The 15,723-nt window shown below is 34.9% G+C and overlaps 3 protein-coding genes across 6 annotated transcripts in view; 1 reads left to right on the top strand and 2 right to left on the bottom strand.

Annotated features, from left to right (window-relative positions):
- Nucleotides 1-15,723, top strand: part of LOC149727023 (deoxynucleoside triphosphate triphosphohydrolase SAMHD1-like) — a 51,138-nt gene that overhangs the window by 8,471 nt on the left and 26,944 nt on the right. For 2 of the 3 annotated variants that reach the window (XM_089889976.1, XM_089889974.1), the window contains exon 14: nt 102-1,113. The exons of the other annotated variant lie outside the window; for it this stretch is intronic. In XM_089889976.1, coding sequence (XP_089746102.1) covers nt 102-118 — 17 coding nt within the window. In that variant the 3' untranslated portion in view covers nt 119-1,113. Of the gene's footprint in view, nt 1-101; nt 1,114-15,723 lie in introns of those variants that run through there. 3 annotated transcript variants of the gene reach the window in all.
- On the bottom strand, nt 399-10,870 carry LOC149727029 (ABC-type oligopeptide transporter ABCB9-like). 2 transcript variants are annotated; one of them, XM_089889961.1, is made up of 13 exons: nt 10,286-10,870; nt 9,888-10,160; nt 9,117-9,320; nt 8,100-8,305; nt 7,391-7,588; nt 6,717-6,867; nt 6,200-6,369; nt 5,720-5,893; nt 4,848-5,013; nt 4,377-4,513; nt 3,512-3,690; nt 2,929-3,142; nt 399-2,594 (listed from the first exon to the last, which is right to left on the bottom strand). In XM_089889961.1, exons 1-12 carry the CDS (start codon nt 10,794-10,796, stop codon nt 2,953-2,955), a joined length of 2,559 nt encoding a protein of 852 aa, XP_089746087.1. In that variant the 5' UTR covers nt 10,797-10,870; the 3' UTR covers nt 399-2,594; nt 2,929-2,952. The 2 variants fall into 2 exon arrangements, with proteins under 2 accessions (XP_089746087.1, XP_089746085.1); XM_089889959.1 differs by having other exon boundaries at nt 399-3,142; nt 10,286-10,869.
- LOC149727028 (carboxypeptidase D-like) lies at nt 12,225-15,361 on the bottom strand. Its single transcript, XM_089889973.1, has 4 exons — nt 15,105-15,361; nt 14,558-15,049; nt 13,753-14,142; nt 12,225-13,307 (listed from the first exon to the last, which is right to left on the bottom strand). The coding sequence occupies exons 2-4, from the start codon at nt 15,035-15,037 to the stop codon at nt 12,627-12,629; spliced, it is 1,551 nt and encodes a 516-aa protein (XP_089746099.1). The 5' UTR covers nt 15,038-15,049; nt 15,105-15,361; the 3' UTR covers nt 12,225-12,626.

Genomic DNA, 15,723 nt, shown 5'->3' with positions numbered 1-15,723 from the left:
AAATGAATGAATGTAAAAAATGTTTTTTTTTTTTTTTAAATGTTGATTTTGTTGGCTTTAACAAAGTAATTAAATATAATATTCTGTTTACACACTTTCAGAGAATTCAAAGAGTTAAAGGATATCTTATCATATAATCAAGGCTCTGAAATGGTTAGAAAATTGATTTCTGATGCATTCCTTCTAATGAAGCATTCACTGTTATAGCATTTGTAAATACTCTGTGCCTTTTAAATGGAATTTAACTTATTCTTATGCTAAAAGCTGTTTTATTTTTTTAACAGATTTTAATGTAGAACCAGTATTTTTACCTGGAGCTTTTAATCTTCATTGGTATTAGCTGTATTTATTATTGACCTTTCTTTGATTTCTTACTACAGTGTATTCTATCTAGTCTAATTTATTAAGCTAAAACCTAATTTGGCATTTTCTGATTCGTTATTTTTTGGAAAATGGTAAAATACCTTTTTTTCTATCTATTAAGCTAAAACCGAATTTGGCATTTTCTGATTCGTTACATTTTGGAAAATGGTAAAATACCTTTTTTTCTATCTAGTTTGATTTTTTTAAACACAAAAATTATTCGGCTAAAATGTAATTTGGTATTTAATATATTATATGCATGTAATAATAGCAGGTAATTTTATTAACATATTTTTTTGAAAAAATTGTAAAGTAATATTTATAATATATATATATATATATATATGTAGAACTTATGAAAATCCAGGGAATTTTTTGTTACATAATATATTATCTGATTATATAATGATTTTTGTTGTGCTGTCTTAAAATAGTTCAAATTTCATAATCTGGCCTGCTGTTCTAAATGTAGTTAAACACACTTTTCTAATATAAGTTAATGTTCTTAACTTCTGAATGAATTTCAGTCCGTTCTTCACTGTTTTGTGGCAATCGTTGTGACAATGTTTTTCGTAAATTTTATCTATACAAAATTTTAACACTAAATTTGTGTAAGTAAATACTATTGATATAAATGAAATTATTTGAATACCGTTTAGTATATTTAATATAGATTAAAATATTTGATTGAGTGATTCAATGATATACAGTGTTTCATGGAAAATAAATGAGTTATCAGGAACAGGAAAAGACTGTTTTCTTTGATCTTGCTATTTTAATTTTGCATTATTTTTGAGCAAGTGTGACCTGTATGGTAAAGTGGTGCTCATTGCAGTTACCATTGTAGGCCTATGTTAACAGCAATTGCTCCAACCCAGTGGTCACTGATGGATTGTCTAAATTTTAAGCCATACCAAAAAAATGAAAAATTCCCCGCCAAAAAATGTAACTTGTAAGCAGGTACAAGGTGTATGAAACAGAACACCTTTTTCCCCAAAGATCACCTACAAAGTAACATACATGGTAACTCGTAAGCAGGTACGGGGTGTATGAAACAAAACACCCATTAAAACACCTGTGTTATAACGACTGTCTTTTTCCTGCCACGCAAGATAAAGCAGGTTACATTTAATCACTTCATAATATACCTACTAAATTCTCTTGCTGCAATAAACAAACAGTTAAAAATAAATCAAGCCATAAATAAATGTATGATGCGTTCCTCATATTAAGAGGGTAAATAAGCTACCAATCAAAATCCATATCCGTTGACGGGACAGAAAAAAATGTGCTAATTGTAGTACTTTAAAAGATATGAACAACCCGTATCCAAAAACCAAGCACACCCGTTGCATTAAATATAACTGATTAACTAGTCCGGCGCCGTGGTATAGTGGTTAGCGCGCCTGCCTGTAACCCAGAGGTAATGGGTTCAAGGCTCGACGCTGCTACCATTGTTGGCGTATGTGTTCTTGGGCAAGGCAGTTAATGGCAATTGCTCCAACCCAGTGGTCACTAATGGGTTGTCTAAATTAACAGCCATTAATAAAAAAAATCCAAAAAAAATAATTACCCACAAAGTAACATACATGGTAACTCGTAAGCTGGCACGAGGTGTTTGTAACTCGTAGGCTGACACGAGGTGTTAAACCTGTGTGATAACGACTGTCGTTTTCCGGCCACGCACGGATAAAGTAAGTTACATTCATTTATTTATTCAACTATTTATTTCCGCTTTTTAATAAATGAACGCCATATTACATATTGGGGGTAAATCTGACAAGCATCTTTGTTAAAAGGGTAAAGCATACAAAAAAGTTTAAGAACCGCTGGTTTAAGGTGAATAAATAAAAATAACAAAACTATCTCTTTATATTTCTCTTTTAATAAAAATCCAAAAGCACGGCAGTGAACAGAGTAAAAGTAGTGTTACTCTGCACCAAATTATCAGATATGTAATTTTAATAAAAAAAACCTAAAAAAAAAATTTTTTTAGGTTAATATTAGGTAGTACAGTGTCTTATTGGCTAGTTATCTCAAAGTTTAGCTTCATATTGAAAAGTATGAAAATTGGACTTGGTAAGGTTTTTAAAAACCCAAAATTTGGTGTTTTTATATTTATCACATTTTTTGTAATATTTTAATTAGCAGAATTTGACCTAATGTCCAAAATATTTTTCCTACTTAGTATTCAAAAAGCCTTTGGGTGGAACTTCTTAAACTTTTAAGACCTATAACACATTAAAATAATATTATTTAGGGCATATTTCTAAACTTTTATTTTTTACCGGTAAATTTCTAAACTTTTATATTTTGACATTTATTATGAGACACACTTTAGCATATTAGCCTATTTTTGCAAGACATATAGTACTGTGGGGAAAGAAAGAATACCAGTATTATCTAAATCAAAAAATTCCTGATTGTGACCAAATTCCTGCGGTATATAATTCTATAGAAAAATGTGCTTACTACCAAATGGGACGGAAAAATTTAAAACATGTCCCATTCTACCCCATATTAGTGTGTCTCATCCTACTCCACCTTACTACACAGTTTGGGTACCTCTGTTAGCAATGTTAGAAACAATTAGACACCAAACACTGGAGACCCTACACTACTACTAGATGTAGTGCTAGAAGAATCACGACTGATGCTTCGGTGTCGTATCCAACTATTTGTGCGTCTAGAGGGTTGTAATGTTTCAGTGACGCCTTCGTTGTCAACGGCCTTGTCACTAGACTCGTCACCCGTTTTTTGAGAAACGTTATGTAGTTGTCTGTAAGATGTAAAAAAATCCTTTTTTTTGTAAAAACAAATAAAAATAGTAATGAAACATTTAGCTCGTTGCTGCACCATTGTGGATGTATGTGTCCTTGGGCAAGACACTTAATTGCGATTGCTCCAACCCAGTGGTCACTAATGGGATGTCCATATTATCAGCCATACATAAAAAAAAATCTCCCACAAAATTACATATATACATGCGGTAACTTCTAAGCTGGCACGAGGTGTATGAAACAGAACACCCGTGTAATAACGACAGTCGTTTTTCGGCCATGCGAGGATAAAGCAAGTTACGTTTATTCAATCATTTCTATTAAACGGTTTCATACACTCAATGTTTTAAAGTTAATTTTCATGTTACCTGTATACAAGATTATAGTAAGTCCCTTGTTTAGCCATAAGCTCAGTATGGCTTCCCACTTCTTCAACTTTGCCCTTTACAATCACAACTATTCGATCAGCTCTTTCAACTGTACTGAGTCTGTGAGCTATAAGCAACACCGTTCTGTGTGACTTACTTCTTTCCAAAGCTTCTTGCACCTAAAAACAATTATTATATTTTTGGTATATATAGTAGGGTGGGGGAGGCAGAACAGCTTTAGCACATTATATTCAAATATCCTGATCGTGTTTTAAACAATTAACAACGGTCTGTAAGAGTCGTGAGTATACGATTTTATAATTCTTCGAATGTTTTTGGTTTACTGCCTAATGGGACTAGAAAATAGAATGAAAAGGTGTCCCATCTTCCCCAATCCTACTGTATACATATCTAACATATGTTAAATTTGTTTTATCATTTTATGTCAAATGGATTAGTTTTTGAATACAAGAATTTGGTCTACTATTGATATAGTAACAACATTGCTCAAACCCAGTGGTCACTAATGGGTTGTCTCAATTGTCAGCCATACAGAAAAAAAAACACCCACAAAGTTACACACATGGTAACTTGTAAGCGGATGCGCGGTGTATGAAACCAGGTGTATTACATTGGTTAGCGCGCCTGCCTCTAACCTAGAGGTTACGGGTTCTAACAGGATCCCCCCACAAAATAATCACCCACAAAGTTGCATAAGTGGTAACTCGTAGGCGGGTATGAGGTGCATGAAACAGAACACCCGTGTTATAACGACTGACACTTTCCAGCAACGCGAGGGTAAATAAGTTACATTTATTTAGTACTGCATCTAAACAATAAAAAAAAAATTTTCACCACTACTTACCAAATATTCGCTTTCTGTATCAAGAGCACTTGTAGCTTCATCAAGCAAAAGAACTTTTGGATTTCTAACTAAAGCTCTGGCGATTGCCACTCTCTGTTTCTGCCCACCAGAAAGCTGTGTGCCCTTCTCACCAGTTTCTATATTCAAATTGAAAAATTAGTGACAATTTTTTTCAGTGGAATTTTTTTGAAGATATCTTTTAGTCGAATTTTTTTAATTTTTAGTGGGAATTTTTCATTTTTTATGATTTTTTTTAATCCTTTCCCTTTTGTTCGTAATTTTCTGCAGTTTTTCGTTAGAAAAATGAGGTTAGACTTTCCAAAGCATAAAAGTCTTCTATGATTATTTTTTGCACATTTTAAATTCATAACTTTACAAACGTTTCTATTGTATAAGTCAAGTCATACAGCAAATTTAGGCCAGAATTGGCCTATTAATTTTAAATTAAAAATGATACTTTTGAAAACTTACCAGTTTGGTAGCTGTCTGGCAAGGCTATTACAAAATTATGAGCATTTGCAAGTTTTGATGCATCTAAAACACTTTGTTCCGTGTAGTGGTCAGAAGACAGTCCATATATGATATTTTCTTTGATAGAACGTGCATATAGAACTGGCTCTTGTCCCACTAAGGATACCTGCACAACAGAAAATATTTGCATTACAAAATCTCACATGAATGAATGTAATTTGCTTTATCCTCACGTGGCCGGAAAAACGACAGTCGTTATAACACGGGTGTTCTGTTTCAAACATCTCGTGCTAGCTCACGAGTTACCAAGTATGTAACTTTGTGGATGATTGTTTTTTATGTATGGCTGACCATTTGGACAATCATTAGTGACCACTGGGTTGGAGAAAAAATACTTCCACTACGGTAGCAGCAACATGCCTTGAACCCATCACCCTTAAGGGGTTTTAAGCAGACGTGCTGACCACTGTCCCGAGGAGATAAATGCATCCGGTGCCGTGGCAAAGTGGTTAGCGCGCCTGCCGCCAACCCGGAGGTAATGGGTTCAAGGCTCGTCGCTGTTACCATTGTGGGCTTATTTGTCTTTGGGCAAGACACTTAACGGCAATTGCTCCAACCCAGTGGTTACTAATGGGTTGTCCAAATTATCAGCCATACATAAAAAAAATTGAAAAAAATCCCAAAAAATTAATAATCACCCACAATGTAACATTCATGGTAACTCGTAAGCTGGCACGAGGTGATAAACCCGAAAACCCGTGTGTTAACGACTGTCGTTTTCCGGCCACGCGAGGATAAAGCAAGTTACATTCATTCATTCATTCACCGTTGCAAACATGGGGGTTGCTACCCGTTTAACACAAAACACTCACTTGTTCATGCAGAAACTGATGTTTAAAAGAGCTAACACTCATCCCATCCAGAAGAACTGATCCGGATGTTGGTTCATAAAACCTCTGCATCAGTTTCACACATGATGACTTACCTCCTCCACTGGGACCTACTAGCGCCACTACTTCACCAGGGTTCACTTCAAATGAAATGTTCTGCGGATATTAGAGTTATCAGTTAGAAAAAAAACTTTTTTTTGAGTAGAGTTAGTATAATTAAATTTTCAGTTAGTAAAATTGACTTTTCAGTTAGAAAAATTAGAGTTTTTAATTAGAAAAATTGCGTATTCAGTAGATTTGGTATAATTAAGTTCTCAGTTAAAAAAATGAGTTTTCAGTTAGTAAAATTAAGTTTTCAGTTATTAAAATTGAGTCTATACTTAGAAAAATTGCAATTAGTAAAAGTCAAAAAAAATTATTTGGACAGTTGGTATGAACACACTCTTATTTTAGTAATTCTACCTCTAACACTGGTTGTTCTGGCCTGCTTGGGTATGCAAATGATACGTTTTTAAATGAGATACGGCCTTCAATGTAGGTTGGCTGTTCTGTTCCATCTTCAAGACTTAATCGAGGTTTTCTCTCGATAAGTTCAAACACTTTTTCAGCGGCTCCTAAAGCTTGCATCATGCCTGGAAGAACAAAATGATAAATTAAAGTAAATTAGGATTATAATTATAATTGCGACTTGCTTGATCCTCGCGTGAACGACAATTGTTATAACATGGGTGTTCTGTTTCATACACCTCGTGCCCGCTTACGAGTTACAACAAATGCAACTTTGTAGGTGATTGTTTTTTTTTGTATGGCTGAGAATTTATACAATCCATTAGTGACCACTGGGTTTGAGCAATTGCCATTAAGTGTCTTGCCCAAGGACACATGCGCCTACAATGGTAGCACCGACAAGCCTTGAACCCATTACCTGGCATGAGGACAAAGCAAGCAACAAGCTACATACTAGAAAGCAATTTTTTACCAGTATATACATCCCCAATTTCGCTGAAACATTCTCCCAATTCCTCCTGGTATAGAATAAAGGCAATGAAGTGAGCAGATGTAAGAGTACCAGAAATCAACAGCTGTCCACCATACCACAGAGTGAACACCATTAAAAATTGCTCAAAAACCTGAAAATATAATTATAAAAAAAATGCAAAAAATTATCAATAAAATAATTTTTTTTCATGTATGTATAGTAGCATAGGCATAAAAATACTCTATAGCAAAGAATTTTGTAACAGGGCGAACTTCATATTCAAGCATTCCAGTTTTAGGCATGAAACAGCTATTACTGTGCTATAAGGGTGTCTATAGAAATAACACCCTTACACAGAAAAAAATACTGCATTTGTCACATTTTTTTAAAATCACATTTTTTTTTGCAAAATTATGAAAATATTCCAATAAATTGGGTTGCACAGCCTTCAGCAGCCTATAACATTCCAATAATATAATTTTATTTATCTCTTGAATATGATAGTGAAGATCATGTTTTTTAAAGAAAGAAGAGAAGGGAATCAACAGCAAAATTGTTAAAACACGCTATAAAAAAGTGTGGAAAAGAGTGTCAATTAAAAAGCCTGGCTGTTCCAGATATTAGCATCCTATGCACTCCATAATTTCTCTGCTTTTTTATCATTTAAATCTTACCTGTGAGCACCAAACATATACTGAATATGATGCTGCTTGTTTGAACTGCACTTTCAATACATCAAGCAGTCGTATTTTATATTGAGCAATTTCTCCGTTTTCGTTCGCAAAACTCCTAACAGTCTGCATAGATGAGCAAACTTCTTGAGCAACTTCGTTAGCTTTTGCAAATCTATCTTGAACTTGTTTTTGAGTTTTCTGTTAAAAAAACACAAAAAAGGTCATTTTATTTTCCAAAAAAAATCACATTTTTTAAAATTTATTTAAAACCACTAAATCCATCAAAAAAGTTTATACAATTTTACATTTAATTTATTTATTTATTTTTCTATCAATCTTGTTTATTTGGTTGTATTGCTAAAATATATCAATACATAAAAGTGCTTGTTACAGTAGGGCTTTAAGTACTAAACAGTCTCATACTTTGTATAATATAATATAGCAATAATAAAATAAATTATTATTATATAGTAGGGTGGGAGAAGATGGGACACTTTTTCATTCTATTTTAGTGTTCCATTTGGTGGTAAACAAAGAACATTCAAATAATTATAAAACCGTATCCTGACCACTCTCATAGATGATAGACTGTTGTTAATTGTTTAAAACACAATCAGGATATTTGGATATAAAGTGGTAAAGGTGACCCGTCTTTCCCTACCCTACAATACTATTATATAATTAAAGTACAAAAAAATGCCCTACATACCTTGTAATAGCTTCCATACACTTTAGAAACGGCAAAAATCATTGGTAGGCCCATAAAGGTGATAACAGAGAGCCTCCAAGACAGTGCAAACATGAAAATACATACACCAACACCTTTTATCATGCTTCGAATGAATATGTTAAAGTTAAGGCCAATGGTGTCACTCATTGTTGTTGTGTCAGATGTTAAACGAGACGTAATGTCACCTTTAAAAAAGGGTAATTGTGTCAAATGTTTTTGCATTAGTGAATTAATGCAGTAGGTATAGAATACTACACAGTGTCGCACTGATAAAACCTAATTAAAACTTATTCAGATTTGAAAGTAAATGTTGCTGGGCTCATATCATCTAAATCAGGGTTTTTCAAACTACTTACTTATAATGAATGTAAAGAATGAATGAATGTAACTTACATTATCCTCGCGTGGCCGGAAAATGACAGTCGTTATCACACGGGTTTAACACCTCGTGCCGGCCTACGAGTTACCATGTATGTTACTTTGTCGGTTATTATTTTTTGGAGTTTTTATTTTATTTTTTACGTGTGGCTGATAATTTGGAGCAATTGCTGTTAAGTGTCTTGCCCGAGGACACTTACGCCCACAACGGTAGCAGCGTCAAGCCATGAACCCATTACCTCTGGGTTATAGGCAGGCGGGCTAACCACTATGCCACGGCCATATATATATCATATCATTCATATGCAGTGGTTTATGTAAAAATGGTATATATACTTCAGTTTAAGAAGCTCTGGCATAAATAATTGCAATATTCTTTGTTTTACACGTTACTTGCATTCTATAATTAATATTTCTGAAGAAAGTACAGGCTATTACACAGTAATGTACCTAATTTAATTTTAAAATCTCAACTGGGCATGTCAACCATTCAAATGCCTGAAATATTATTTCAGTACATAACTAATACTTTAATTTCATATATGTTTTAGCATTTTCTTAATTGTTTTAAAAAATATTTTTTTGAGACTTCTTTTCTACGCCCCAAAAAGATTTTACCTGTTCGCACTTCATCAAAAAATCCGATTTCTTGATGCAGAATTGATTTAAAAAGAGAGTTTCTTATCCTTATATTCAAACGCTGTATGTAGTACATCAAACAGCCTGCTCGGAGACCTGCACAGATAGATACACCAATTCCAATCAGAGCCATTTCGAAGATTATACTGGTAAATTGGGTTTGTCTGTCAGGCTGCACAATAGCTGTAATAAAAATAAGAAAAATAAGGACCATTCAAAAAACAAAGTGAAGAAGTATACAGTTCTTAAAGTTTGATGTTAGCATACATTACTGTACGAACACTTGGCATAGGCACCGAATCTAGGGTAGCAGGGTGGGCAGGCCTACCATGCAATTTTTCACCTTATTATTTACTATTAGTTAATTTTACAACCAATATTCTAATGAATTAGATTTGTTTTTATGGAATTATGCAACTACCGCTGCCTGTGTTTTTAAAACTTTGGCACATACCGCGCTTTGCTACTCATTTATTAACATCGTAAAATGAGGTAGGGCTAAAATATTTAAACAAATATTTTATGAATAATATAATAATAACATTTTTAATCAGAAAGGTAAAAACCAAAGCAAGTATGATTTGGTTGCCACACCATGCCTTTGCAGATTGGAATACAATGAAATTCTATATATTCAATATGGGTGGGGTCTTACAGTGGACCATACAAAATGACCTTGAATTTTGGGCAAAGTACCTTAATGTATGAATGTTACAAAAAAGCCAACAAACACAAATCATTTATTTATACCTGAAATGACTCGTCCAACATATAATGGGAGAAATATTTGTCCCACAGCTGCGCCCACCAAAAAGATTGAACCCAGAAGAAGAAGTGGCCAGTCTGGTAAACTGTAGGACATCATTTTACCAATTGTAGCTCTGCTTGCTAGTTCAATAAAAGTCTTGTCATCTGAATCCTTTTTGGGCTTACTTGGAGAGCTTGTAGTGCTAGAACTATTACTGCTGCTGTTACTGGTAGAAGCATTAATAATGGACCCATTGTTGGCAAGGCTGCCATAACCTGTGAAGGAAATATTGGTTGGAACCAGTACATACACATAAAATTAAACATTGTAGGGTTTTTTGAAAGATCTATTTTATAGTGGCCAAAATGAAATATAATATTTCAAAGATGTTACACTTTACCTTCATGTGAATTTCCTAGCAAGCTCTGTTTTTCATTTTCAGGTGCCTCAACATTGATTTGCCTCGATGGGGAGAGTTTTAAATTAGACAAGAAATGCCACTCTATTAGAAAAATAAGAGCACCCAGATTGCTCCAAGCAAATAAGACCCAAAACCAAGATAAGTTTGGGCCAACAACAAAAGATGTGTCATGGGAAAATACCAGCATTTTGATGCACGCAAAATACAAATTGACGCAAGCAACAGTGACCACTAGCCATTCAGTTTTTTTGCAATTTTTTGGACCATGTTCAGGATTTTTCAAAATCCCAATACTAGCGCCAATTATAAATGAAGTTTTTATAACTGGGAAAATCCAAAAGTCGACAAACGAAGATGCAAACGAGTAATGCTGTGCGCTTTTAAGTAACAGATTCCAGTTATTGCCATGTGCTAATATGATAGCTGTTGCAAAGAAGTCCAACAACGATAAGAACGGGTATAGTAAGAGCACAGTTCTTGATTGTACCATGATTAAAACTGTTTATAATTTCTTATGGCTACACAATTAATGCGGTGCATATAAAGTGCTGAAATTAAAAAGGTCGCTTGAAAAAGGGATTAAAAAAGCCTACGGTAAAACGCGTAGCGCCCTAATGTTCTGATTGTTCCCACGCTTTTCTGCCATTTCTGAGAAAGGCGTTTTACCGCTGTCTTTTATAACCGCATGCTGCATTTATCTCTGGTTTGACGATAGCAAGATTCCTTTCCATAAACGAACGACGTGTGTCAACATTATTATGTGCTCTTACCGCGTACCGCGTATGTCAGGAAATGGTGCAATACCGGCGATTAGATATTCAGTGCAGGGAGAGTACCTGCGCAGAGCAAATGTAGATGGATTACAGATTGAGATGTCTCCTTAAACATTTTAACAATTTGGACAATCCATTAGTATGATGCATTTTGTGCGTCTATAAGTTGAAAGCAATGTGATACACAAATCTGTATACAAATCGTACTCTTAACCAAAAGACTATGCAGCCTGTTCTTTAGCAACGCATGGTCTTTCCAAAAATATTCACATTTCACCTAAATAACAATATATTTGATACTGTATTTGATACTGTACGTGTATTTGATACTGCCCTTGTACCTTAACTGCCTCTAGAACCGTGAAACATGTTTTGTCCCCTACAGTACAGATATATTTTTAATGCAACTTATGGCGCTAGAGGTTGCTGTACTTTTCGACTTTTGTACTTGTGTTTTATCAATGGGATTAAAACGCAAAGTCCAGAACCAGAAGAAGTTAATCTCTTTGGTGTTGTGCTGTGCAACTTATATCAGGAACATTATTTATAAAGTGATTGTGAAATACAGTAATAAGATTGTACATTGTATTAATACCTTACATGTTACTTTTATTATATGTACAATGTACCAGTGTAATAGCATTTCTTGGTTTATGCAATTTAAAACAAGTTTAAATTTACACATTAATAAGTAATAATGTACCTTTAAGATATTTTCTTTCAATTGAATGTTTCAGAGTTAATAGCAGCACTGTAATAAAATAAGTTTAATTTATAAGCTCCTTGCCACAATGTTGAGCTGTGTAAATATATCTGTCAAGTTGATGCCTGCTGTGAGGGCAAGACTACTGACAAGTCTATCAATGCGTCGAAATCTAAGTGGAGAAACAACTAACCAATCTCAACCCCCTGTCCCGCCACCAAAGTCAGCAAGTCAAACTACAGACCCAACAAAGTACAATGCCCCCGAATATTACTCCTACAGTGAATTTTCATATTATGACATAGATGCCGCTTGTGTAAAACAAAGGCTTCCTCAGCCTGTTGCAGATCAAAAACCATGAAAAGGATATCAAATTTGACATTATAAGCTTTCTAGTATCTGGAAAATTTCATATTTAAAAAATAAAAGATTTTTTTTCTCCTATTGCACTTCATTTGCTTACTTTATTTGTAGTTTTGTTAAAAAATTTTTTTTACGAAAGTGTAGTACAGTCGGAAAAAACAGTTTTGGTTTACTTTTCCTGTAGTCTTCTGCTTTTTTGTATGACTATTGTTTTAGCATATTTTACCCAAATTACTTTTCTATAAACAGCAAATGCATTTGTTTATTTTAAGAACACTTGTATTTTAACTGAAATTTGTTCACAAAATGATTAAGACTTTGTGTATCAGCTATGTAGTACATAAAAAAACAAGGTTCTATACTATAGTCAAGGTACACAAACAAGAGTGAAAAACGTCATGAAAATAGCAGAAAACAGAAACACATGTAAATATAGGCTTTTGAAAATAAATATAAAAATATTGAAGCAAAAAATGAGAATTCAGTACAACTGAAAGTTGAGTATTGTGGCACTGAACGGAGATGTGTTTCTTACATATACGTGCTTAGGTGTGGATACATATCTACCGTGTCTGGCGTACACTGTGTATATACCACGCAGTAAAGGTCGCCAGTAATCCCCGTTCGTAGCCGTAGTTACATCTTTGTTTTGCCCTGTTATGTGTATAACAGCATTTCTTAAAGGCGAGCCAGTTACTCTGTGAGTTACAACGCCTTTTATGCCCATATGCACTTTTTCAACAGCAGACAGCATAGCTTCTTTGTTATTCAACCATTCTTCACGCAGGCGTCGTTGTGTGACCCATTTTGTGCAACTGGCTTCAACCGACAGGCTAAAGCAGTTCGTACCTATGTAGGAATAATCTTCAAACGCCCCAGATATCGAATACCAAGCAGCGCCGTTCACTACGCCGCCATGTCTGTGAAAATCGCCGTTCGTAAAACGGCAATTGTAGTCCCTACCAAATACACTGCGGTCGCTCATATGCAGATGAGTTTGAGCATAGTTTGACGCCAGATACCGAAGTAATTCGTCGTCTGGGGTAGCCCCATACCACATGTTCCTAGGCCGTTTGTCAAAGGGGTAAACCACACCGACTGCTCCATCATGAAACGCGTAAGCCATCACAAACGGAATAGCATTCATCCAATCTAACACCGCCTGGAAATACAATTAAATGATGTCAACGGTAGGTATACAGTTTCTTGCTATGAGACAAATAATTTTAAAAGATTCCAACATATAGTATGGTGGGGTAGATGGAACACCTTTTCGTTCCATTTACTCGTCCTATTTGGTAATAAACAAAGAGCAACCAAAGAAATATTAAACCTTACCCTCTCGACTCCCAGCATAGACCGTTGTCAATTATTTAAAACACGATCAGGTTATTTAAATATTATGTGCCGACGGTGTTTCGTCTTTCCCCACACTTTAACAATACTGTGGGGTAAGATGGATACACCGTTAGCACCTAAATCGTATATGTTGTGATGGAAATATTCGTTGCATACTACCAAATGGGACGAAAATGAGAATAAAATGTCCCATCTTTCCCCATTCTACAAAACATTTCGGGTAGCCTGTTTGTTATAATGTTGCGCACCTTAGTTTCTCTTTGCATCGGCTTGTCTAATTCACTTGACTTCCTCAAATTACACTTGCCAGTCCAACCCCAATTCGTGGAAATATCTTCCTCAAAAGTTGCTCGGGCGATGCCTTCAGAATTCTTTTTAATCCCTGTCGAATGCGCCGAATACGGCGGTATAGTGGCGCTGAGGTCCGGGAAATCTCTATTCAAGTCTACACCATTGTGGTTAAACCTCCCTACTCCAGAGGCTTGATTCTGATTAGAAATAGCGAACCCATCCGGGTTCATTGATGGCATGATGTGAATACGTGTTGAGCGGATGATATTTTGAATTCGGACGTCTCCGTTTAAATATCCGTGACACAATTCTTTAGCAAAGCGAAGCGTCAATGCTCGTCCCGTGACCTAAACGAAATTCGCTATTAATATTCTAATCTAAATATATAGGCTACCGGATATTAAAGCCATCAAAGCTTTACATAGATGTGTACTGCTTTTTATAGCAGAAGCTACTATATATATATATACTTATAATGTAGTAGGGTGCTGGGGTAAGATGGTTCATGTTTTTATTTTATTTTGTTGTTCCATTTTTTAATTTAAAAAAAATCCATAATCATATTCATACACGATTTTAAAGGAGCTTATCAATTTCTAATAGCACGATTAGGAAATATGAGACACATCTTACCCTACATAAATACTAAACAAACTCTCTATAAAACAGTATAGGCTACAATGAGTAAACCCATACACGTAACTTTAGGTAATTTGTATAGAAATATTATATCCTACAGCTACTGTTTCGACGCTTTCTTACCTCGTTTCCGTGCATATTCGCTACGTATCTGAACTCTGGCTCTCCTGTTTCGTGCACTCCAGGGTTATTCGAAAATTCAATCACCCACAACGGTGTACCGGTTACCGAATTTCCGATACTGTAAACGCGGCTGACTTCAGCACAGGCCATGCTTACATTGAGCAAAATTTCAAGCAGATTTTCAGCACTATGGTGCACAATGTCGTTCATATTCAAGGCAGTCTCTGTACTGATAGGCAGTTCATTTTGTGGTAAGTATCTCATTTCAAATGTCCCTTGTTCTCCGGACGCTTCTGTTGTTTCATCAGCCTGCATTGTATTCGAATTTTGCTGATTCGGACAGTACAGCCGGGCAGTGTCAATCTCTGGAGCTGTATTTCTTCGTAAAACTTCACGATTTGGAGCAGACCGAACTGTCCAGCGAAACCCCACTGCTATAAAATAAATAACGAGAACGGCATGGCGGCACGGTCTTGTCATCCCAAACGCTGTCTAAAACGGAATAATATTGTACTTGTGCTATAATTTTCACTTGGCTTTCACGTACCACGTACTGACTACGTTCTTTCTTGTACAAGATCACGATTAAAAGCTGTAATTGACTGTTAACAGCTCTACTAGAACTGTTATTTATACTGTATCGATGTATTTTTTAAGATTGGTTCTGCGAAAAAATGCTAACGGAAATTTCATGACGTTAAGCATGTTTTTACTTTTGCTTCTTCGTCTTTTCTGCGCGTCTGAAATTTCCATTATTCATTTCAATTTATAACTGGGCCTTTTTATGCACTAATAAACTGACGTAGGTGTGTTCAAAATGACGTGTCATAAATTAAGCAGCAAATATACCAAAACATAAATACAAGTAATCTTCTTCTAATATTTACGAGTACTGCATAGCTCCGTGATTTTTGTATATAAATAGTTTTTATGGCCTGTTGGTCGCGTCCAATTTCATTAAATGTCGTTAAATAGTTAAATATATAGCGTGTCTCTAGTCCGCGACAAGTGTTATATGTTTACTTTCGTAATTATTTTGACTAGTTCGATAATTGAGTGACATCGTTTGACCTATATCTTTTTGACACCGAGAATCTATTAAGTTTTAACACATATAAAGTAAAAAATATTTGTCGGTATAACTGCATTTTCGTTACTTGCAAAAC

This window comes from Ciona robusta, chromosome 12, assembly GCF_009617815.1.
Source record: "Ciona robusta chromosome 12, ASM961781v2".
In the NCBI taxonomy this organism is placed as follows: Eukaryota; Metazoa; Chordata; class Ascidiacea; order Phlebobranchia; family Cionidae; genus Ciona; species Ciona robusta.
The sequence above is the reverse complement of the archived record's forward strand: the minus strand, read 5'-3'. Positions and strand labels throughout refer to the sequence as shown.

What these genes read in the sequence shown, in the direction of transcription:
- LOC149727028 (XM_089889973.1), bottom strand. Translation starts at nt 15,037, where the DNA reads ATGACAAGACCGTGCCGCCATGCCGTTCTCGTTATTTATTTTATAGCA. An exon ending in CGAATATGCACGGAAACGAG is followed by an intron (nt 14,143 to 14,557) that starts GTAAGAAAGCGT and finishes AATTTCGTTTAG; the next exon opens with GTCACGGGACGAGCATTGAC. An exon ending in CGATGCAAAGAGAAACTAAG is followed by an intron (nt 13,308 to 13,752) that starts GTGCGCAACATT and finishes TTGTATTTCCAG; the next exon opens with GCGGTGTTAGATTGGATGAA.
- LOC149727029 (XM_089889961.1), bottom strand. Translation starts at nt 10,796, where the DNA reads ATGGTACAATCAAGAACTGTGCTCTTACTATACCCGTTCTTATCGTTG. An exon ending in TTTTGATGAAGTGCGAACAG is followed by an intron (nt 8,306 to 9,116) that starts GTAAAATCTTTT and finishes CCTTTTTTAAAG; the next exon opens with GTGACATTACGTCTCGTTTA. An exon ending in GCCAGACAGCTACCAAACTG is followed by an intron (nt 4,514 to 4,847) that starts GTAAGTTTTCAA and finishes ATTTGAATATAG; the next exon opens with AAACTGGTGAGAAGGGCACA.